At 34.8% G+C, this 26,479-nt stretch overlaps 1 protein-coding gene across 3 annotated transcripts in view; it reads right to left on the reverse strand.

Moving 5' to 3' along the window:
• Positions 1-1,828: 1,828 nt before the first annotated feature.
• Positions 1,829-26,479, reverse strand: part of LOC119078736 (cytochrome b5 reductase 4) — a 58,565-nt gene continuing 33,914 nt past the window's right edge. For all 3 annotated transcript variants that reach the window (XM_037186418.1, XM_037186420.1, XM_037186421.1), the window contains 6 exons: positions 15,449-15,664; positions 4,826-5,311; positions 4,528-4,755; positions 4,172-4,463; positions 4,015-4,104; positions 1,829-2,323 (listed from right to left, as the gene is read on the reverse strand). In XM_037186418.1, the coding sequence (XP_037042313.1) occupies positions 2,104-2,323; positions 4,015-4,104; positions 4,172-4,463; positions 4,528-4,755; positions 4,826-5,311; positions 15,449-15,664 (1,532 nt within the window). In that variant the 3' untranslated portion in view covers positions 1,829-2,103. The remainder of the gene's footprint in view (positions 2,324-4,014; positions 4,105-4,171; positions 4,464-4,527; positions 4,756-4,825; positions 5,312-15,448; positions 15,665-26,479) is intronic.

Raw genomic sequence — 26,479 nt, forward strand, 5'->3', positions numbered from 1 at the left:
ACATATAAAATTTGTCAAGTTGTATTTAGTGGTGAATTGGAAGGATTTAGGGCCGTCATGTTAGACAACATACGAAAATGAATTCACTTGAAAGTTTGGATCCGTAATTTCTCTGATCCGCTAAGGGTCTGCATTACCTTCAGTGTTTATATACTTTGCATTCCAACACCACTACAATCGAACAATTTTTTTGTATCAACCAGTCTGAAAATTATGATTCCGACTATCTTATCAAATGAAGTAAAAGATTTTGAATAAAACATTTTTCGTAGCCTTCAAACAGTAAGCAGTAACAGATTCAACCAGGGCCTATTATTTGGGAATCGATTTTGGGAATATTTGGGAATATTTGGGAATTTTGGGAATATTTGAGAATATTTGAGAATATTTGAGAATATTTGGGAATATTTGGGAATATTTGGAAATTTTGGGAATATTTGAGAATATTTGGGAATTTTGGGAATATTTGGGAATTTTTGGGAATATTTAGGAATTAATTCCAAAAAATTGATACTTTTGAATATATTCTGCCAAAATGTGAGGTTTCTTTTTTTGTATTGTTATCAACCAGGCTTTATGAATCGTGTCTAAATGCCACTGACATTTAATGACATCCATCAGAAGTTTTTTTTAGAGGGTATTCTTTTAAATTTCGACTGACCGAAATCAGCCCCATTTTTTTCGGAACTTTCTTATATGTAGTGGTAGTATAATAAGAAAGTCCCGGAAAAAATAGCGCTGATTTCGGTCAGTCGAAATTCAAAAGAAAGCTAAGAGTAGCTGTTCACGAGTGACTTAGGAATATACAGCGACATTACAGCAGGTATTTTCTATCGTATACATTTCTTCAATCTTCTACTTCCCAAATATTCCCAAAAATTCCCAAGTATTCCCAAATATTCCCAAATATTTCCAAATATTCCCAAATATTCCCAAAAATTCCCAAATATTTCCAAATATTCCCAAATATTTCCAAATATTCTCAAATATTTCCAAAATCGATAACCAAATTATAAGCCATGAACGACATCTATTCGCGAAGCAGCAAAGCGTATTTATATCGGAAGACTTGATATGATAGAAAATAATTGCCGTTCTACGGACTCATCTCTACTGGATAATCTCTTTTCTAGAATCACGGCCGGCTAAAACCAGATTAATTTATCAGAAATCAATTTAGGGACTTAGATGACAAGGTTTTTGAAGTTAAAGCAAAAATTTGGAACCTCGGACGTAATGTGCATGACGTGATTAGGCAATGTCAATGCATATTCCTTATGAACAAAGTGTTATTTTCATTACATGATCAAACACATCACTTTTCCAACATGCTAATCTCCCCTAGTAGTGTGGACTGTCTCCGTTGCCCTTGTACTAATATGGCCCTGTGAATGGTGTGTTTGCTGTTGATTTTTTTTGTTTCTATGTTTGTGAGCAGTAAACATGAATTGAATATATAAACAAAATTGTGGAGTAGTTCAATCACGAAATTGGAATGGTAAAATAAATTTCTTATGGATAGCGTAGCTGCCGATTCACACAAAAGGAAATAATGTCAGAAAAAGAAAAGAAAAACAGACTCGTATAATGTAGTCAGAAATAAAGTTAAAATCCCACAACATTCTTATTCTCCATTGAATTTACCTTTAGCTGAGACATCAAGTCTGGATCTGGTCGGTTATTTTCATTTTCCTCTTTATTCAAATTTCGAGGCTGATTTCATTTCCCTCATGAAAAATGTTTTATTCAAATTAATTTTTCGTTTGGATGGACGACGATGACGGTATTTTTCGTAGCACAAAATGCAAACACAAATTTCAATTTTCTTCTTCTCAATTTTTTTTATTATTCTCTTCATACAATATCTCGTTCATCTAAACTGTACATTTGATTAAATAAAAAGCTGAAAATAGACTTTTTCTCTTTAAATTTTCTTACGTTGAAAACTTCCAAATTTATTTACATAAAGCACCCTCGAACGAACGAATATATCTATCTAAATAGAAAAACAAACAATTTATTTGCCTTTACCAACCGCACAATTTTTTTCATTTTTATTTTTTCGTTGGAGTGTAAGCACCCGTCCCATTGCAAACCATGTTTTTAGCCATGGAAAATATGCAAATCACTCGATTGAAAACCAGCACCTTGCAAAAATTCCAAAGCCAATTCGTTGAATGGTTGCGGTCCGCACACACAACAGAATGTGGATATATTTGCCGTTGATGGATCGATAAGTGTTTTGATTACATCAGAAGTTATGTGGCCGGTTCGACCAGTCCATGACGGTGATGGTTCGGATAGATAGTATGTGATTTTTAAGCTGGAAATTGAATTTTATCAATTATTTTATTATTCCATGTTGAGAGGAGGTTGAAGAATTTATTTATTTTTTTTTGTAAAATTTTATATTTTTCTTCGTTCAATTTGTTCAGTCTACAGTCAACAAATTTAAATTGAATTTTTCCTCTATTTAATAGAAGAACATTGCGGATTAAGTGAATAATGCTACCGGCGACACGACATAGAAGAGATGTCTATAAAAGTGATTCTGTCTGGGATAAGAGAAAAAAAAATAGAACGTTGGAAACGTCTGCAGGAAAATAAAATGCAAAAATTTCATTTAAGTACCACCGGTGAATGAATACATGTTTTCCCTGTGTGTGCGTTACGAAAATTGTCTTTTCTCAACTCAGTGACAAAAAGTAAAACTTTTGACGGATTTCTTGAGAAAACTGTTGTATGCAACTCGGTGCTTATTACTTTCATAACGTGTGCCTCAATGAAAATTTTGCGTTTATAGATGTGAAATTTGTTAACCCGAGGCGAAGCGTAGATTAGCAACTGAGCGGAAAGTTCATCAAGCTAAGGCACAAGTTAGGAACAAGATTTTATGGAACTCAGCATCATAAATTCGCAAACTTTAGATATCTCAGTTGCATCAAAATTGTCAAATCGTCAAAATTGTCCAACCGCCTCGAGTGAAAATTTACACAAAAAAGAGAAAATGTTTATTTGGAATCATTTGTTCTCCACTCTGAACTCAAATTTATTTTTTGTTAAACTGTCAAACTTGACAGCAGAACAAAAGAAAAATTTGAATTAGGTCTCTTTCGCGTCGCTATGTGTGGCTACCGTAACAGTTCAGTAGTTCATGATTTTCTTTGTTGATTTTTTCCATCCTTTTTTCGTAGACACATAACAATAGTTATTTGTTAATCACATTCGAACGTTGTTTTCACATACTCGCTCCTTTGCTCTTGTTGGATTTTCACATTTTCTTCCCTGGTAAACAAATAACTATTTCACCAACAGATGAAGAAAATTCCTAACTCGAGTAAATTGCGGCTTACACCTAGATCAGTCTGCAATCGCTTGGTAAACAATAACCTATTTTGCCATGTCATTATTTCTTGTCGTGCAACTAAATAATGCGCTGGATCAGAATTAAATGAAAGTGTCGTGAGCGTCTCTCACTGAAAGACGGTATATCGCAAATATTGCTAATGAGTAGTCACAGTATTAAGGGTAAGATCCACTCAGTGCCGATACAATTAATTATTCAAATTGACAACGGTTTTAGGAAATAACAGGTCGGAAGTAAAGAGCAACAGATTCATATTGCCATCAGCCAACGCACTTCAAGCATGAGTGGTACTTTAAATAGAGATGGACATGGACATCGACAGTGTATCAAACAAATGACACTATAAAAATTTGTTTAAACATTGAGACAAGTGATCAGAGTGATTTTAGATTTTAGGAACTGATTTCTCTCGTATCTTTCAAATGTCAATGTTGAACAACATATTTGCTCAAAATGCATCTGTTAACGTTAACGATGATATAAGTCTACCATTCTGTCTGATTAGTGATTCCTTGTGAAGTAAAAGGTTTCGTTGAGCAGTTTTATTCAAAATCAAGTTGCTAATTTGAACTGAAGAAGTAGTAGATTTGAAGAAATATAATCGACAGAAAACGATGAACAAAAAGCAAAATATTTTATCAACTCACCGCTCATTTCCCTCTGCTAACAAATCCAGTCTCTCACGACACCAAATGTTTTCCTCCACTTTATTGAAATAACAAAAATTTATTGCTTCACTAAAAACGACAACACTGGTTAGATGTAATTCATACCACAACAATAAAAGGTCACCAGTAAACTTACACTTTGTTGCTTGTTCGTTTGAGAAGATAATCCAACAAACTTAACATTGGTGTTATACCGCTGCCAGCAGCCAGAATACCGAAACGATTAAAGTTGCTTAGGTGTTGAAGCACAAAATTGCCTTTGGGATACGAAAGGAAAAAGGAATTTGCGAGAGGGTCACCGGTTGTTAGGAACTTCGATAGAATGCCGGTGGGGTAGGATTTGATGAGAAATGGTATGCAGGAACTCGGGCACGGTAAAGTCAGATATGACGTAGGTACTGGTGTATAGCTGCGACTCGTTTCCGATCCTAGGTGAAAATTAAAACAATTTTTTTTCGACTGTTAGTGCAGACCTTAAGAGTGAGAACATACCATCAATTTTGGCCGTTACGCTGATATGATAACCAATGGGAAAATGTTGTAAAATATTCTGTTTGGGTTTGATAATAATTGCATAAGAATCGTGCGAAATTTGTACTCTTGTAATGACATCGTATTCGACAAAGCAGTTTGTCAGCTCGGTAGTTTTCCGTCGATCCAACAGACCAAAACTAGTCCACAGAGCAGGTGCTGCTTTCGTGAAGCACAGTTCAATTTTACCTGTTGTTAATTGCACAAACGTTAGTGTGAAAATATCCGTTGATCCATCAGACACACAATCGACCGTTACCTGTTTCGCTAGACATTTTAATCGAACATGGCCACACCACCGGATGGGTGAATTGAAACGAACAGAAATGCATAACTCGATCAATAAAAATCCGAACGACCACCTCACATTCGCCCATACATTCGACGCTGAAGCCGGGATTGCACATCGATTTGGTATAAAAAATCACAGTCAAATCAGTGGTCTTTTGAATCCAATCGAATCGTGGAATCACTTCGATTGGCTCCGACATTGCATTGGTCGGTGGTTTTAGTGTCAATTGGTTCGTGGCCACCGTATGTGGTGCTTTGAACGAATCCGGTGGTGCTTTGAACGAATCCGTGTTTGTTGATGATGCATTGTCATCACCAATTGATATGGTTGCGATATTTCGTAGTGGTCCCACATAGCACTTTCCCAGCAATTGTTCGTAATTTACCCATGCATGTACTTCGTCAAAAATCTTCGTGGCATCTTTGCCGACACCTTTCATCAGTTCGTCAGTACCTGTCGGTTTGAAAATGTTATTTAAATGAGAGTTTAGTTGTTTGAATTTCCAATTATAAAGTAAAGTAGAAAATGGAAATTGAAATTACGTAATGCTTGCTAAGCAAATAATGTTCAATCCGAGATGGCATGTTGCTAGCATTACATATATACACATAGCAGCACCGAGTAAGTAACGAGTTGAATGGAGGTTTATTTGTACTTTATAATTGAATTTGTTATAAGAGTATCTCATCATGGTGAGATTGAACATACAGCCATGGTATATTAGGGTGTTCAATTTGACAATTTTGTGAAAATATCTGAGTTTCACATCGAAATAAATATTTTGTCCGTGAAAAAAACATGAAATTTCCTATTCCTACTCTATTCCCTCGGTAAACAAATAAATATTTTCGATTTGTTCCCAGTCCATTGAAAATTGTTGTATTATGAGTGAAAATTACCACACTTTATTACAGTCTTTGATAGGTTCCGAAAGAATTTTATTAGGAAGACCTTATTGTTGAGTAACTTTGAATGCAAACGCAAAAAATTTGGTAAAGTTGTTAAGAAGATACTGAGAAAAAATGTAATTTTTGAGGCTCGGTAACGGTTTTTCGAGTATCTTCGGCGGTACGTGTTAGAGAACATTAATTCCTACGAACTGTGGAAGGGGTAAAAGGTTTATGAAAATCGGCTGAATGTATACAGAAATATAAAAATCGGCCAATTATGGTCATCGAAGTGAGAACAAATCGGCGGTAGTCAAAAAACTGTTGAAAAATGAATTTTTGTAAAAAAATGAGTTTTCTTCACTTATTAGTTGCTAAGCTCAGTTACAAGCTTTAAAAAAATTCATTTTTTAACAGATTTTCGACTACCTTCCTGTTTACGACCGAGTTGCCCTACTGGTCTCACTTCGAGGACAATATCTTTGGATATATTGAACTGTTTTTCATAAACTCTTTCCCAGATTGGTATGATTGATATCTTTCACATTTCGTGGAAATTAATATTCCCGAACACTCACCGCCAAATACCACTCTTTTTTCTCAGTATCTTTGGAATAATTTTATCAAATTTTTTCGATTTGATGTTAAGGTATTGGGTATTGCTCAACAATAAAGACTTCCCAGTAAAAATGTTTCAAGGCAAGGGCTTATTATTGAGAATTTAAGCTCAGTTGAAGACTGTTCTGTAAAGGATTGCGGTAATTTTCACTCAGAATCCAGCGAATTTCAATGATGGGAAATGATGAGAAATTAAGAAAGTTCTACACAATTGTCAATTTGAGTGTCACCCTCATACATAATATTAGGATGGGTGTCTTATTGTTTACTCGCAATAATGGTAAAGATTTAAATTATCTTGAACAGGTTGTTGAGAATAACAACGGAATTGGTAAAATATAATCTCGCCTGTCTAATATAGATAATCCACTTCATACCCAGTCCATTGATCAAACGTTTAATTTAAATATAAATCAGCTAAAAATGGAGGGTGATGAGTAATTAAAAACAAAGACTACGCAGCTGATTAAGTTTTCGTTGTGCTCGAAACTAATCTGTGAGCAAACAATAAACTTTCTTAATATTACAAACTCTCGTTCATCATTCAGTCGTTCGAAATTGAAAATTTCATAAGCGAGAAAGATAATTCAATTATATTGCGCTTTTAGTATTTCCACCCAGTGCACGATAATAGACGAGATAGAGTTGATGGGATATATGCTATTTAACATGCAACTGAAATTTATTTCCCACTTTTTCATATACAGAACGTAAACTCGACGGTTTCGTCATATTTTTTTCAAAATGCTTTTAATAAATAATTTAACCTAATACACGTGCTCGTTGTTAAAGTGATTCGCAGAGAGTACACGCTTTTCCTGAATGTTCTAATAAAATCAATTATTTACGCTGTATATTTCGGTGCTGTTCGCTTAACTGTGTACACATACACCGTTTTCTGCTGGTTGTAAAATATTATGGAAATGGTTTTTATTTGGCATTTAAAAGCTCGGTTATATTATTGTTTATTCGTATATGGAATATAGATTGAGGCAACTGAGACTTCAATCAGAAATTGCAGGTATACAATTTAATGAATGAGAAAATATTAGTGTTACAATTAGTGGGGAACGACAACGAAATGACGTGGAAAATTCAGGTTTACAATTTAATTGTTCTGCCGAATTTTCTTGAATTTTTTATCGACGAATTAGTTTTGGGTTGAGAAGTTTATGATGGCAATGAGAAACGACTTTAATTGCATTAATTACATTCTCGTCGGCGTCAGCAGCTGGGAACAGATCTATGCCTCGAGGCTAATTTATTTTGCTGTTTTTGACGGATACAATTTATCAGCGCTGATATTCGCCACTGTTAACGACGGAAACCACAAATTAAAGCGATGCACTGTGCTTACTCCAATACTTTGAATTGGGTGCGAGTGATACCACTAGCTTCAAGCATATAGTAAATGACTTTTATTATTATTGAAGTAATAGATTTTGATTGAATCGGTTGAGAATAACTCAATAAAAAGACGGAGCAGATTCGAAAGCAATTATAGCTGTGATATGCTTGCTGTCTGTGTAGAGGTGTTTAACTCTAGTTATGCTACGCAATGCATTGTACAATGTACATATAGGTAATTCAGAGCAAAGAAAGAAATGTAATATTTTGTGGCACGTTTGGTTTGAAAGAGTCGATATAAAGTGGAGTAAATTTGTGTCCATAATTGCATGAACTCGGATTTGTCGAGGAGCTTTTATGAAAATAATCGGAATAACTGAAAAAAAAATGAATTTGGAATTCTTGGAATTCAATTCCAATTGGCATTGAATATTCCTGGAACCACTAAACATTTGTTTCAAACTAACAGTCAGTTATCTCAGCTCCATTGTTTGTTGTTAATTAAATTATTTAAAATTTTCCTTACTGAAGTATTCCGAAAAAGAAACACTAACAAGCGTCCCAAGTACGAACAACAAGTTGGAAAATGAATTTAGCCTGTAAAAATGTTCAAATATGTTATACCGCGATCAGCTCGGACTACAAAGCTGTCACTTGTTAAACTAAAAATGAATACAAAGAAGGACTGATTATTCTCTACTCTAAAGTGTCTCTTACTCTCTCACCTTAGAGATGTGGGGCAGCTAAACTTCAATAGATAAAAATCCAAAATGTAATCTCCAGATAGAGAAGCTTCCGATTTTCCGCCTTTGAATTTCTTTACTGTTTATAAACACATCCGTTATAGAAAAAGATGATAGAAATAATAAATGATGACCTCTTGCTAGTGTTGTATTTATAGCAAGATGAATGTTGAAACATATGAAGTACTAGATTTTTATTTCCGGTCAATTGTAGAACGAAAACTAAGTATGGTTGCAACGCGACAGATTCTGAATCATTCTGTTTTTTATCAATTATTATTTGCATGCAACAGAGAATTCATTGACCCAATTTTGTTACAAGAGTTACTCAGAGTTCACAAAAGCCAAACGAACAGAACTTATTGTCTTTGCAACGAACGAAGTCTCTTTGAAACCGAAACTGCACAAGTGCACATAAGAAAAAAAAAACGGAAGAACACAACAGAGCAAAGGGCATACAATGTGCTTTCAATTTTCGTAATTATTTATACTTCGAAGTATTAAAAAATCTCCGGGACATAATGTACGAACTCTGAAAATGACTAGAAAAGATGCATTAGTCAAGGCATCATTAGTCTTTTCGCTTTACACTTTGTTGAGTAACAGTAGCCGGAGAGTGTTTCCTTTATCTTCATCTACTTTTTAATTAAAGGATTTGTACACTGATCAACGAGCATGCTATTAAGCTCAGAAAAAAAATTAAAACTTTCCATCAAGACACAAATTAACTTGATATAATTTGCTTTCACTACAAGACGCTGAAACAAAGGCAGTTCCATTTACACAAGCAATTTCATTGCCTCAAAACGCGAGTGGGTTGATGCTCTGATTTTCTACGAGGAAAATAATATTTTTTTGGCGACAACATGGCAGGATGTAAATATATGGTAGTTTTCGCCCACACTGTTATGCATACTTGATAGGTATTATGGCAATAGCTTTGACTGCCATACATACATATTCTCCGCACTTATGCAAATCTTACCTCTTGAGATTGGTATTGTATAATTACAAATAAAAGGAAAATATACTTCTCTTACGCGGCGAGATGTGATGTGTACAGTTTCGTGTATACTCTCTCAGTGATATCAAGTTGGAAAAGGTTTTAACAGTATTCAGTGTTATGGTTGCGTAATGACTTATTTATACACAACCATTAACCGGAATGGCATGGAATGAGTTTGTAGACGATGAAATAACAAAGCTTAAATTTCATGAGATAGACGAGCCTTGAAGTTATATTTGACGCAAAAGTTTTAATTCCATTACATTAGAAGGAGGCGAAAAAGGTGATTTTTTTCACTTAATCAATTTCATGGAATCTCTCACAGTTAGGTTTCGTTCAACAAAATATGTCACGCACAGAGTACCGTGACAGGGTGTGGAGGTATAGAGTTATGTTGCGCTAATACAAACGTCCGTTCATAAAGTATGCCACCAATTATAAAGTTTTCATAATTTTACAAATCGAAACTCAAATGATTAATCAGCAAGACAACCAAAGAACTTATGGTTATTTACACAACTATAAACTGTCGGTGGGTGTGGGTACTTGTCACTAAAAATCATATTTCCTATGGGTAAAAAATAGTAAAGTAATTTGGCGCCCAAGACTACATGAAACGTTTCTAGCCCCGTACGAAGTACTAAGGGACTTATAGGATTACGATGCCGTGTGTAATTGATGGAATTCGAAGCAGACGGTAAGGGCAACATGTTCGCCTATGTTCATAGAAGACGAATCCGCAATACAAATTTTGTCTATCTGTCACGTCGAAATCTTGAGTAAATCGAATCCAAGTTTTTTTTTCTCTGTAAGGCAGTCGAAATAGTGAGGCTAAGTTCGAAGATGAGCATATTCGGGTCGTCCCTTCGTGAGTTAGTCCTAAGTTTTTTAAGGTCTTTTGGAAATATTTAAGGCAAAATAAACGATGGAAATGTAAATGAAACGGCAAAAGATAGGTACGATACCGATCCGGAAAAAAAAAAGTTTATTAAATTCGGGTGAGTTATGGTCCTAGAAGTGAAAGGATACTCGGCTCTAAGTGTATTTTGCATATAATTCGAGTAAATCTCATCCGTTTTTCCAAATTTTTGTTTCATTTGGAAGGTAAGGGAAGCCCGAATAAACTGTCGAAAAACGTTTCAAATTTGGGTCCTTTTAGCCTGAGGCTGCTCAACAGCCCTAAGTATATTTTGCATATAAATCGAGCAAATCTCTTCCAATTTTGCTAGGGTTTGACTTATATGGAAGGTAATTGAATACCGAGTATAATGCGGTGAGAAAAACGTTTCAAATTTGGGTCCGAAGACTAAGGGTGCTCCTCAATCCTAAGTGTATTTTGCATATAACTTAAGTAAATTTGATCCGATTTTCCTAATTTTTGATTCCTTTGAACACCGAATGGAATGTTGTAGAAAAAAATTTGAAATTTGGGTCTTTGGACTAGGGCCGCTACTCGTCCCTAAGAGTATTTTGCATATAACTCGAGTAAATTTCATCCGATTTTCCTAATTTTTGTTATAATTGTAATGTAATTGAAGGCCGAATAGAATGTTGTTGACAAAATTTTAAATTTGGGTCCTTGGACTAAGGCCGCTACTACTACTACGACCTACGTGTATTTATACTTAATAAATTAAAATGTTAGGTCAATTTCAAATTTAAGTTACATTTGAAAGGAACGTCGTACGGGGCTTCGTAATTGCGCTATGTGCAATTCGTGCAATTTCTAAGATGTACATATTTCATGCAGCAAACGCTCCGATTGTTCTGACGGCTCGTTTTAAAATCAATTTGTATGTTCGCACGGTGAGGCTGAACGAATTTTAAATAAACATGTCGACTTCCATATCGGTTCTTTTCATATCTGAGTTGGTTACTTCCATACCTTGCCGGTTGACAAATTTAAACACGAAACACATTGATAAAGTTAGCTTGAAGTCTAAGCTTTCCAATGATACAAAATATGTCATGTATGATTCTCAGCAAGAACTGTTTATGATAAAGATTTTGCAACGAGGTCGGGGTACTAGCAAATTTAGGGTCATTGAAAACGAAATTTACAAATATTACAAATTAATGTCTTTGAGTTATGTCTCATCGACTAACGTGAGTTATCCATTGTTTAATATCTGCTTATTTTGCCATAATAAACATAAAAATAGAAATTTCGTTTTCAATGACCCTAAATTTGCTAGTAGCCCGACCTCGTTGCAAAATCTTTATCATAAACAGTTCTTGCTGAGAATCATACATGACATATTTTGTATCATTGGAAAGCTTAGACTTCATGCTAACTTTTACAAGGTATATTGTGTTGAAATATTCCAACCGGCAAGATATGGAAGCAGCCAAAGTTCACCGAGGGTAGCAAAAAAGTGACTTTTCTGAAAATGTTCCAAAAGAGACCACTTTCAAAAAAAAAATATTACCATTCGAAAGAGCACATTAACCTTGTCTAGAAACGCTATTAAAGTGCTGGATCGAGAACTTCGTCGAGGAGGCATCACCCCTTGAAGAGGTGGAATTTTCGACTTTCAGCTTCTATTGCTCTGCGACCAAATGACCGAGAGCAATAATTTTTACATGGTTGTTCTTAGAATTTGTCCCTCTACCAATTACAGTTTCAAACACTGGTCCAGCAACTTCCACTGGGCCAGGCGACGATATTCCTAGTTCTCAGAAACGGCTCAGTGGTTGCGCCTGCAGCATGTGCCGTTGTATAGTACATGTCTCCCCTAACTCAGATATGAAAAGAACCGATATGGAAGTCGACATGTTTATTTAAAATTCGTTCAGCCCCACCGTGTTCGGCGCCTTCCAAATTTACAAATACATGGAGCGATGGCACCCATTTAAAAATTACCCTTGGGACCAAAAATCTAACTGACTTCTTCGTATGTGATTAATTTTTTTTTAGTTCGTTTATTTGTTAATCAAGAACAAATAGATCTCCTATACATGTTGTGCTATTTTTTTTGTTGGGCTACAACCATTTGAAAATATAGCATATGAACGAAAAAACAAGCAAACAAGTTAGAAATTACAACATCATCTGTTATTCACAATAACGACAAAAATAGGAGTCGATCTCTGGACCGGTGTCACGGTTGGTTTGAAACGAGATTAAATAGGGACCGCCGACCACCAATAATTTTTTTTTCATATTTATAATGAGTGATGGACAAGAATATCACACAGGAAAAAATTAGCCCGAACCCCTGAGCCGTTTCTGAGAACCAGTGGATGCGCTACCACAAGCAGACAGACACAGCCTGATCACAAATTTTAATGGGGATCGGTAGAGGGAAAAATTCTAAGATATACTGTGTAAAAAATATTTCCTTCGATCATCTGCTCTCGGAGCAATAACTGTTGAAAGTCAAAATTTCACCATTTTCGAAGAGTATCTCGAAGAGTATATCTTTGACAAAGTTTCCGCGCCAGCCAGTTAAGATTGATTCTAGACGCGGTTAGTAAGCTCTTTCGAATGACGAAAAAAAAATTTGAAAAAGTCCTTTTATGGTACATTTTCAGAGAAGTTAATTTTTCCGCTACCCTCGGTGAAATTTGGCCACTTCTGTACCTTTCTGGTAGCCTTATTTCAAACTTATTTGCCCGTAATATTGTAGCCTGAGGAATAAGCTTTTCAACGATACCAAACATGCCATACTTGATCCACAACAAGTACTGATGATGATTCAGTTTTCAATCGAAGTCAGTCTACTCGAAAATCCGGAGTCCTCGAAAACGAAATTATTAAATTTCAAGATAATATTACAATTGAATGTCTTTTACTCAATTATCCACTACTTTTCAAAAAAATCTTGAAATTTAATAATTTCGTTTTCGAGGACTCCAGATTTTCGAGTAGACGACTGACTTCGATTGAAAACTGAATCATCAACAGTACTTGTTGTGGATCAAGTATGGCATGTTTGGTATCGTTGAAAAGCTTATTCCTCAGGCTATAATATTATGGGCAAATAAAAGTGTAATAAGGCTACCAGAACGGTACAGAAGTGGCCAAATTTCACCGAAGGTAGCGGAAAAATTAACTTCTCTGAAAATGTAACTTAAAGAACATTTTCAAATTTTTTTTTCGCCATTTGAAAGAGCTTATTAACCGCGTCTAAAATCAATCTAAACTGGCTGGTTCGGTCACTTTGTCAAGGATATATCACTCTTCGAAAATGGTGAAATTTTGACTTTCAACAGTTATTGCTCCGAGAGCAGATGATCGAAGGAAATATTTTTTACACAGTATATCTTAGAATTTTTCCCTCTACCGATCCCCATTAAAATTTGTGATCAGGCTGTGTCTGTCTGCTTGTGGTAGCGCATCCACTGGTTCTCAGAAACGGCTCAGGGGTTCGGGCTAATTTTTTCCTGTGTGATGTTCTTGTCCATCACTCATTATAAATATGAAAAAAAATTATTGGTGGTCGGCGGTCCCTATTTAATCTCGTTTCAAACCAACCGTGGTGTTCTATCATATAGCAAAATTTGTGTTAAATTTATTGAAGTAAGAGCATGATTCAAAATCACTGGGCGAAAGTCTTAACAAGAGAAGTAGCAGATTTAATGATTACATTGCGAAACCTATAGCAAATGTTTATAAGATTCTTTTGGCCTCGACTTTTGCTATTGATATTGAAATGTTTGAAATGTCTTCATTCGACAGAGAAACAGAGATGCTAAAATTTACATTCTTGACTCGATTTAGCTATAAATGAAGCTTTTGCTTTACCCACTTATGAGTTTCAACAGCAATTACGTCAATTTTGTCGTTATGATACAATAGATTATTAAGGAATCTCGCGTCCATTAATTTTTTGCAATTTCGAAATTTTTAAAACGGGTGCGAAGCAGGGACTATCTTTGGCAAAACGTTTTCCTAATGTTCACAATGTTTTTCAAATACTTCCGACTTTTCTAAATTTTCTTTAAAAAAATTACAAAAATTGTCCTAGTCCCTGCCGAAGTGTTGTTATCTTGTGTCGGAGTGTGCGCTTGTCCAATATTCACATTCTCTGTACATACTCTAGATCGAGTTCGGACCCATTTTTCGGAAAACACTCTAGGTCGAAATCACAACAGAAAATGTAGTCTGAACTCAAATAACGTGTTTGAGTGGTCACCAATAGATGTAAAAAGAAGTAGCTCCCGAATCAATCGTGTACAATTTCAAATCGCTACCATTAGACTACTAAATACCATCAATTTTACCAAATGACGATGTTGAATCGAAGATAAAAATTACTTCAATTAAAATAAAAATGTCAGCGTCAGATTGAAGAGATGGAGACTAAGGAATCACCTCATCAATACACTTGATGATATACCAAATCTCAATTGTTGGTCCAATTTTCAATAAATTATCGGCAAATTGACTTTCCCAGTTTTTCATGTAGTAGAAAAACCAGCCCCGTATGAAAATTTCTGAAAATTCGAAACGATGGTATGCACCAGCACCAAAACCGTTTGAGTCAAAACAATTTGAAAACTTTTGCGAAACTTTAATGCGATTAGCAATGACTCCAGTTGTTCACGTACGAAAACACGAAAATTTTTAAACTTTCAAATATTTTGCGATTTTTCAACACAAAAAGCGAGCTATGTTCATAGACATAGCGAACACATTTTATGTCGTTGTATCTGGCTGACGATAGGAAAATAAAATTAAAACGAGAGGGAGGGTAGACCATAAGCCTGTAACATTCCTTTGTTAAATTTTGTTACGTTTTTATCGTACTTTTTACCTCCATTTTTGCCTTCTGTTCGTGTATAATATAGGGAACCGAGGGAACCAAATAAACACGGCTTGTTATAAGAACTTGTTAGTCAACTTCCTGACAATTTCCTCAGACACTGAGGTGTTGATATCTTGATGTTACACGAAATTATACTCAAATAAGTCATGCATATAATTGTTGTTGCAGGTTGATAAAACAATGCGAACACCCCCAAAAAATAACGAGCAAACATTTACCTCCAGGATGAAAGTCCATGTACCGCGTAACATTGTACACTTTCCCTCGAATGGCCAGCCAAGCGTCATCACATTTACAATTTTTCGCCAATTCCTTATGACTAACAGCCGAAACTACACCGCCAGTTCCAGCTAAATCACAACCAGAGCTACCTAATCGGATCCAGTCCATCAGCGAATGACCGGGTTTCAGGGCACATTTGTTGCGTGGATTGCCTGTAAAAGAAATGCCGGGTTCGGAGTTAATTAAAAAGTTTTCCGATCAGAGTTTATTATTGAAAAAAAAAAGTTTCCAACGAAGACGAGAAACTATGAAACTTTATGTATGTGAACTTCAGTGCCTTTTTCTGCTTTAATTTTCTTTTCGAATCAGTAAAGCGAAAGAGCAACATGACGAGCTTAGTGATAAGGTTTTTAGAGATATTACACAAATGGTTAATGTGGTATATAGTTCGCTCGGCCACTCATTCTATCATTCATATTTGAGTGTTCAACATAGGGTAAGACTACAAAATACGAGCTTTATCTGTAATACGATCCCTCTATTGTTCGTTCGAACGAAAGAAAAGACAATAGACTCTATTGAATAGAGATATCGTTGATCACAAGGGTTCGTATTTGGTAGTTTTACCCTATGCAACAAAAACTAGACAAGTTTTTCTTGCTTTCATAATTACACGATGCTGTCCGCTTCGACACAATTTTCAGAAATTGACAAATTGGAAGCGTTCCATTAAATTGGAATTAGCCAAACAAACGTTATTTTCGTCATATACATATGTACATGTACGTTTAATCATAGCTAATGTTTTATCAACGAAAATAGTGTGATTATACATCATATGCGCTGACAGAAGAAAAAAAACTGTGCGATTGTCGACCATTACACCGCTACCGAAAACTGAAATAAATGAGAAAACTTTTCCGGTAAAATGTGAAATGTAAAGCTACGTCGTTCGTTATCTAAATCGTTAGAGATATTTCAATGTTCCCATCCGTACGGTTGTTTCGAAAAATGTTCGACAACTCATTTTGTGACAGGCATACGACAGAACAACGTATGTACTGGAGAACAACTTTATAAATTTGTGTAAATTCGAAATAAATTGCAGATCTTTTTTGTCTTCATCTGTTTCCGGTAAGTACATTGTAGAAAACGTATACGACAACTTTCTCGCATCATGTTGTGTTACGTAACAAATAAAACTATGTAAGTATCCACTTCAACAACAATGCTTCTGGATAATGTATTTATATCACTGAGATGTGTAAGCAGACCGAAAAACGTTTTTGTCAGCTCCAGCAAGCTGACTTCAAGGAGCTTTTGATTTCGGAATTTTGAATTAAAACAAAAGATTAGAGACTGTAGAATAACGTAATCTTAAATTGTGTGTTTTGTGGTTTTACTGGTAAAGCCACATAGAAAGTAAGACGTGAACAGAATATTGTGTATGCAAGCACGTAACATTGCGAGAAATATACTCCTTATCCTACCTACACGTAAGCACTGTATCATAGACATGTAAAGTAGAGATGAGTGGGTGTACGATTTTCGAAACCCGACCCGACCCGAACCCGAATTAAATTTTGAAAAATCGACAAGTGATAAATACAATGTGATTGTCGCATGTGTTTATCGGTTAAAACTATATTTATCTGTTGAAAGACGTTATTGGAGTTCCATCTAAAAACTTTTATGTAAAATTCCACCGAAAACCCGACCCGACTAACTGGAAACCTGAAACCAACCGAATGAACATTTTCAAACCCAACAACCCAAAAGCACTTAAAAGGGAATTGGGTCGGGTCGGGCTTCTTAAAAACTTCGGGTAACCCGCTCATCTCTATTGCAAAAACAGCATGTTCCGTGAACCCGCTGGGCATACCGATTTTAAAAATGTTTTACTGGATACGTGCAGACAGTTTGAGGTAAAAACGCCAAGTTACCACAACTGGAAAGGTGTTTTTCAGAAGTATATGGATTGATATGAAACCATTTTACCTTTCATTTCGGAGTTAATGAATTACGAATATTTTACATGAAACGGTCCATGAATGAATAATAATGTCGGAGGTCGAACACGGCTGCAATGTCTGTTATTAATAAATCGAAGAAAAATCGTTTCAAATGAAGTAGCAATATTTTATTGTCTACCTTCTTCTCGGAACACTTAATAAAAAGCGAAGGCGAAGAACATCTTTGCGTTTGGAAATAAGAATTGTTTTACTACTAAAAGCAGGAGATTTGTTTAATATTCGTTCGTTTGGAATATCGTTTGGATTATAGCAGAAGTTTTCTTAAGATGAAAAGAATGACAAGGAAATATCAGACGATTGCAGGAAAAATAAATTGAGTGAAAGATTTGGAGAGTACCCTCTCTGACATAAGTAATATAGCGTTATATTGTAACAGGAAAACCCTTTCTCGTCGACATAACATTCCATGAATTTCCATTAAAGATTTATTGTTTCATTTATAATTTTGCTAAGCAATGCGAAAAGCAGCAATTTATATTTCAATGTGGTGTCGAAGCGATGCCAGGCAAAGTTTCAAATTGTTTGCAGACGCTTCATTGTTGTGTTTTAATCGAAAATTATTTCTTTATTGTACTATGGAACGAAAGTTTTCGAATTTTCTTATTGCTCATTCAAGTTTTCGTCACTTTTCCTTCATTCTTCTCTAAGCAGTTTAAAGACGATAAGAATCTTTTGGGGGCAGTCAATAATTTCACATAGAATCAGCTAAGTTGTTCAATCAATTTATTAACAATGCAGAAATTGTAGCATTATTTCAAACAAGTTTTCTGTTATTGAAAACTTTTTTTTGTCGTTAGTGACGTAAAAGATTATAGAAATGCTTCAACCTTTTACAAAAGCGGCAATCAGTATTATAAATGTCGATTCTACTACTTCGTTTGATCTAAGAATCTTAACAGATTTGAAACGAAATCTTGTACTTCACAAGCATTTTGAGTTATAATTAGTTATTATTAGACATTAATCGACAATAACTTCTGTGAAGTTACATCAACATTACAAAAAAAAAGTTGAAAAACTTACCTGTAGCAGGTATCTTTGTCTCCAGATAATCTAGAATAGCTGCCACAGCTGTAGCGACTCATACAAAAAAATACTGCTCTTCTAAATTTGCTGGAGACAAAGTTTCCTGCTACAGGTAAGAATTTAAACTCTTTTTTTCAGTGAACGACAAAAATTATAATTTTCACTTCTATAGTGAAGACCACAGATTGGAAAGTACTTTCACATATTTCATGACCAGGGATGAACAACTTTCCACAGTTTTCTCGAGTTTCGTACAGCGTGTGAAGTTGTACCTTTGACTGATTGACTTGACTTTGACATGATGACCTTATTCCGCTCGAGCTAATTCTCTAAAATCAATCGTTCACGAAGATAAGTAATTTTAGTTAAAATTCCTATACTGGTATAATGTTGGGGCTCTTGCCTTTGGTATCCAGTCCGACCCTGGTAATGTCAATAATTTTTCCGACCCCCACTGTTTCTGTTTTAATTGCATGTAATTTTGATCTGTTGAGTTCGCGAAGCTAAGATTACAGATAATATTCGTAATAGGTATGTTCTTCGTCCTTATTTGATCATTTTATTTTGACAAACGAAGTTTTTAGCCCGACTAGAAGTTAAGGGCTTTAAATCGATAGTTAGAATATTAATGTTCAAACAATTGCGAATAAAATACGAGTGACACTCATACGCCAAAAACACACATTGCACATGTTGAATTGATTTACTGAAGCTCTATGCGTCTGTCACGTATGTAAGAGATATCGGAGACAGGGCCTATTTTAAGGAATTTAATTTCCAAAAATTTCCAAAATTTCACAAATTTCACAAAAATTCTTAAAATTTCCAAATTTTGTTTTCTGTTAGATCTCATTCCGAAGTAATCAGTTAAGCTCAAAGACATGAAAAACAACTAAAAAGGCAGTAAAAACAATATTTATGATGCAATTTATTGTGTTTTTAGATGAAATAACGAAAAGGGATGGAAAAATTTGAGAATTTTTGGAAATTTAATTTCCTTAAAATAGGCCCTGTCTCCGATATCTCTTACATACGTGACAGACGCATAGAGCTTCAGTAAATCAATTCAACATGTGCAATGTGTGTTTTTGGCATGGGCTGCACTGATGATATTTTTACCATGGCTCCTTGTGATGCAAATAACTATTCCCAATTTTCATAGTTTGCATAAAAATAATTTGAAAATTTCCGAATGGTTACGTTTCGATTTAATTAAATTCGATTTCATTTGCATTTGTCGCAATTTCTTCTTGTTTAAAAAAAATAAATTGAGTTTTTTAAACCGCAAACATTCGAAAAGCTAACATACTTGACCCATTTGCTGATTTTTTTTGTGGATTGGGACGCTATTTTTTGTGAAAAACTTTTCGTCAACCAGACAATGGAAATAAAAATGTGACTGGAAAATGTTGCTTACATATTCAACACAATATTTACATTTAAATCGAGGAAAAAAAACTTTTCTTTTTTTAAATTTAATACACAAAATCTAGAACAAAATTCAAATTTAAAATGTATAAAATGTTTGCAGTAAAAATGTTCCTAACTTTGATACGAAGAAAATGCAATGCCGGGTGGATCGTGTATATAAGGGAGAGAATAAAAACTACAACATTGTTTATAAGATGATGTTATGAAACTTGAATTGAAGCGTATAATAAAAGATAATGTATGAGAGTATGATCTTAGCGGAATATCATGAATATATATTCAAGATTTAAGAAGAGGGCTCATCGAAACATATACCTCATACTTCAGTTGTTCCATTGCCGGTTCTAAGAAGAGCTTTTTTGGAGATACACACACCACGTATGAGGTTTTAAACGAAGCTTTTGTACAGTACTATTGATCGGAAATATTCGCAGAAAGGTAAGTGTGTATGAGAAAGTAACAAATTAGTTTGATTAATTCATAATACTTCTTATGGGCATGGTACCTATAGAAACTGTGGTTATTATATTAGAAATGGCAATCGTGTCATCACTAGTAATCATCGAATCTATTACTTCCTTCATTCCAAATATCGCTCAGAGTTTGGCTAAAATTGTGGATCTTACGAAAGATTTTGGAAATTTTAGGATCTTAGGAAGTGGTACGTAACATTAATCTTTTAAAAACGACATGTCGGTAACAGCAGGGTTCTCTCAATGAAAACATATCAATCTTTTACTCAAAAACATGAGGTAAAGTGAACTTTACTTTTGGGCTGAAAAACGTAACCTCAAGTTTTTGAGTGTAATAGCTTACTTTGCAATTGAACAAATGTTGGAAATGACTTCTTTTGTGAAGTTTACCGAGTCCAGGCGAGGCCCAGTACTGTACAGTCAATTGCTATGTTAGGGTACTTATACATAAGATTCAGAGTAAACACTGTAACCCTATCTTCCCATCCTCGAACTGGTCGAAGAACAACGAAATCGTGTACAACAAGTGAGAGATAAAAGAAATCAATTGTATTAGTACCATTAAAGACATTACATATTAAAAACATTGTTATCTGCCGCTCCCTTCGGTCATTAAAATTTTTGTTCTTTTATCACCGAGCTGTGTAAATAGCGCCCATGCTAACAAACATTGACGATATACATATCTACAGCAACCAAAATGAATTACAATGGAACGTGAAACATTCCTTTCTTGGCCCACATTTTTGAAACAAAGCGAAAAAGTGTAACCAACGAGTGTCTGCAAATAAAAGCGCTGTTACTGATGTATAGCATCGTACGTACCGTATACATTACATTGTGCTTTCCAGATGAAAAAAAAAAAACATTTTATTGGAGTGTAATACGCGAAAATTGAAAGAAATACCCTTTTCGGATGTATACAATATGAGGAAAATATGAAGTCTATCCATGTATGATGTAAATAAATATTGTATAGGGGACCCATCCACATCATCGCCAGCATAAACATTTTCAATCGATTTTCGTCTCATCTTTCACTTTATAGAAAATGTTTTATAAATAAAATGATAAAGTTAATCCATCCGTCATTATGGTTCGTTTAATGCGGGATTTGAAACACGAATGTGCTTGAGCTTCACGTTTTTAAATGGTTCAAGTGTTTTCTATCGGAATTATTTTTCTTCTTCTCCGAAACCGAAATAAATTTGTTGGGGGGGATGCAGGGATTTTCTTTCGCAGAAAATAAATCCTACTATGCGGACCGGATTGTATTCGTATATTTATAGAAATAACAAACCGATGAAGCGACCTATAACTTACTTGCTAACCGTAGCACAACAACGGTGTCATAGGTCGATAAAGAAAGCAATTTAATTTAGGATTCTGGAAAACATTTCACCTCACAATTGTTATCGAACAAAACAGAGCAATAGATCCATAATGTTTGAGCTCCAACATTCTAGCTGTATTTACTACCTCAAGCGAAACGTACTGAATCCGAACCATATCATGGATGAAAACACAGTGGAGGAATATATATTTATATATAATTGGTATGGATGGTAAGAACGTACTGTCGGTTGTAACCTTTGTGAGTTCAACAGAGAAAAGGAAGATTTTGTTGAATTTCAGGTAAGAAAGATAATAATAGTCATTTATGAAAGTACAAGGAAAAGTTATTTGTTGGAAATCGACTATTCAATGAAATTTATTTAATTTGTCTAAAGCAAAAGCAACCGCTTTCTTGTTCTTGTCTAATTCATTCTGTGGAAATCTACTGATCAATAAATACGTGTTTTATTGTATTGAGATATTTTCCTGAATCTCGAAATACGCACTCCGCTAACAGGTTATGGGCACCCAGCAGGAGATCCAGAATAAAGAATAAATGCGTTTGAGCATTTGATCGAAAAAGAAAAAGGGAAATGAAAGAAATTAAAACGAAAAAGATTTACGAGAATTATGATATCCACGCCCAAGTAAAAATAAAAGGTCTCCTTAGTATTGTGAGACGTGAGACGTCTCTTTTCGAACCTTTGAGACTTTTACTTTTACTCGGGCGAAGATTACTGTTGCGAAATTGAACTCAATGAATTATCCAACATGGAAATTCAAATAGGAGCTTTTGCTAATAAGAGACGGATTGTGGAAAGTGATAAAGGAAAATGCACCCGATCCAGTTACCGAAGCTTGGACTGAAAATGACGATAACGGAAATAAGTCGAATCAAACGATGGAAGGAAAATTTCAAGAAACGAATATACCCGACCAAAATGCTACAATTGTGGAATCGATGGTCATTTTGCAAGAGATTGTTATAAGCCGACACCACACATTTAATTTAAGAATTTTCCGACAAAAATTTGTAAATCGGTTGAGCTGGAATTTCCTAGGTTTCTTTATGTGTTTCTTATGCTGCAGTTCAATAATTTAACTTATTTGAAAAATAAACGGTAGGACTTTGTTAACTGAATTTAGAATACTCCGAATCTTGTGTCGACGTCGATTGTATGTATCATTGCTAATTCAGGTTTTAATAAGTTAACCTTTCGGAACTATCAGTAACACCAGAGTCAGCTTATATGACAAAACGGATGTTAAAACTAATAAAGTAACAGACCTTTTATCTTTAGCTCTAAAGTCAACTGAAGTAATAGATTCGACAATTATATTGGTAATTCACATGCGTTTGTTCAAGTTTAGAACACTACGACAGCGGCGACAGAAGTAAAATTTGATTTTTATCGACGCACTTCAAGCAAAAGTGCTTAAAATGACAGCTGTCAAATAAAGTACAAAAAATGTGTTTGATCACAGCAGAGTAAAATAAACCAGGCAGGAGCGGTTCATTTTCGAAACGAAAAATTCGGAAAATTTTGTTCTCAAACTACTAGATTATTCAGGTCCCTAGTCAAATCAGCGCTACTGCCTGGTTAACTTTACTGTGTCGTGGTTTGATACATTGACGATTCTCAGTGCTCTATTTAAAGTACAACTCATGCTCGGAGTGCGTCGGTTTTATTGTCATCTGCAAAACGTTCAGTAAAACTAATGAAGTAAAAGATTTCTTATCTATCTGCTAAAAATACAACGGCTTCTTTCCGAAATAAAGACTCATTCGAATACAAATTACTTTTCGGTCTTCATTTATCTTTCAAAGAAAATTATCTACAGCGGAAGCAGGCGGAACACTTAAAGTCCCAACTTTACGGAATATGCTCATCATAAATTTCCTTTGCTTTACCATCCGTAGAAATCTATAATTTTCACATAGAGTTCATTTAGAACTCAACTAAATCCGGAACTTTCACACATTGGCAATTAATCTTCGGTCGTCATTTATCTTTCAAATAAAATTCCTCTATTCTCCACCATAATACGATATCGTCTAACGATGCTCTAGCTGAACACGCCGAAAAGTCTGCCCCAGTGGCTATATTACCGGTGATTTAACATTTTTCGTTTAATATCCATTTTTATGAGCTTGTATGTATCACGTGACAGTAATAATGTCGAAAACTTGTCGTAATTAATTGCCTTGGTCCGGCAATAAATTACGTTTGGGAGCATGTCTTGCTTTAAGCTGTATGATAACGGAACGTGTTAAAGAGATGTGAATGTTGCACCAATTGAGAGTTTTCCGATTAACCAACCCATTTCATTATAAATCAATCACAAACAAATTCGATAAGGGTTCATGTTTTATAAGATGACACTTTACTGCCGGCTTATGAAAGCTGTCGTCTACAATTTTACGATTTACTTTAATTGCTTAATTTGCGTTTTAAGTGCGACTTTGGGCGGTTAAAGGTATGAAAACATTCATTTCAATGTGTTTTTTCCACCCAATGTTTTTCTTCTTATTTTTATCTGGCGTTGCTAACGAACTTTAATCGAAATATTCAGACATTATGGAAATGAGAAAATTGTGCAATTCTGAAAGCAATTTGATAAAACAAAAATTAAAATTTCAAATTGCTAATCAAAATTTGCATTTTAATTTAAAAAGCAAAAAAAATCTACATTTTTAATGAGCTAGATGTATTTGATGGAGTGGACATATTCATTGCTTGGTTTATGCAAATTTTATGTCCGTAAGAGACTGAACCAGACGGTACGATGGTCCGGTCAATGACACAACAACGAACAACGTCATGTACAATAATGATGCACGTTTTGCGCGAGATGCATAGCTTGGTTCTAAATTTTATGCGAATTGTGACGAGATTCGTATTTTTTTATTAACCTTTCTGTGCCCTCTTAGCCTATAAACATAGTTGGTATGCAAATTTGTCCAGGGGAGAAAAATTAGTGCCATGAAAGAGTACTGTTCTTGATCATTTATTGAATAATAGCTAGATTCAGGTAGTCGAACACAAATAGAAATATTACAGAAACAGACTGTGGCTATGTAGAAAAGTAGGTAAACTGTAGCCCTAACAAAATAACCAACGATAACATGTATCGAACAACTCCGCACAAAATCTTCCGCCTGAAATGTTAGGTCGTTCAAGTTTGAATTTGAGGAGGTTACGCCGACGACATTTCATTTTTCTTTTTCAAAAAGTAGGTCAACTTTCGGGTGGTAGAACATATGAACGAAAATGTCATTAAATCTATTTTATATCTACGCTGGTATTAAGAGGGTGTAAACACCTTCCAAAAATAATAATCAGTTATGACCTTCTACATTACTTGATTACCACAGGGACATTTCAATTTCGGCGTATTTTCACCTTCAACGGCTTCCCATCTGGTCGCAATGTAGACAATTTTTATCAGTGAGACATTATGTCCTGTACCCAAACTAAATTTCTTCATACAATCTATCAGAGGTCAGTGGTCGACAATCTACGACAAAGATAAGCAATGAAGCCGCTATCAAGTGGCCTAATAAATACCAAAATGTATGTTCAAACAATTGAAGTAAAAGATTTTTACATCAATCTACTAAAAATATTTGTATCAAAAGAAGTAATAGATTTCAAAATTATACAGCACTTTGTCGCTTGTGCATTAACCTAGCAAAAATTATCTTATGACCTCCACACATAAGGGTTGACTACTCTCTAAAGTCATTTAGCCTTTTCAAATAGAAATAAATTGCTGTTATTGAATTGAATGGCCATATGTACTGTAACATACGAAATAAAGAACAACTGACCTTTCCATTTTAAAACCAATTTTCTACAAATTGCCAGAAGCCATCCATGGTTCAACTGAGTAAATTTTGTAAAGGTCGCCGAAAAATAAAGGAAATTCATTTCCGACAAAACAGTTATTTTCTTCGTCGGAATCGACGAATTTTGCGATTCTTATCTCACAAACGGTAAACACCACGTATGTTAGCTTAGTGTAAAATGGAACAGTAAATTTGTGAACGTGTTATCGGATTTGGGTTGATGGATGTCAATTGCATAATTTGTACCTCCTACATGATTTTCATTTTACTGCTTCTACCGTTCTACATTGTAATGAGTGTATGTATATACCATATACCACCTGCGATATAAAAAAAAAGAATCGGAATAGATTTTGTGCTCTTTGTTCGACTAACTCTAAGTATTCAAATGAGGTTGCTGGTGAATAATCTAAATGATTTTAATGGAACACCAGTCTGCTCGGAATATAATATTTGAAATGAATGTTCGAGATAAATTCAAGGTGTATTAACCTAGTTTCCACACTTTATAACCCCCATCACTAGATTAACATAGCAAAGGGTTAACATTATTGGTTGTCCATTCTGGACAAACATTATTTTCAATGTAATATAAATGGCTGGGGTTTATTTTGAGTTACACATAGGTTACACTACACCGTAAATCTACAACACAGCTCTTCTGATAATGCCCTCCACTAGAGAATCGACACAACAGAACAGGTAAATTGAAAACATTGTTTGATAAATTATTCTATATACGTGTGTGGGGGATGAAATCACGAACAGTACGTTTCAATTTATACAACCAATGGTCAAGCATTTTCCAATTATGTTTGAGGCTTTTGTTCCATTATATAATGTGATCGGAACATACCACACATGTTATTGTTTCCTACA

This window comes from Bradysia coprophila, unplaced genomic scaffold (genome assembly GCF_014529535.1).
Source record: "Bradysia coprophila strain Holo2 unplaced genomic scaffold, BU_Bcop_v1 contig_297, whole genome shotgun sequence".
In the NCBI taxonomy this organism is placed as follows: domain Eukaryota; kingdom Metazoa; phylum Arthropoda; class Insecta; order Diptera; family Sciaridae; genus Bradysia; species Bradysia coprophila.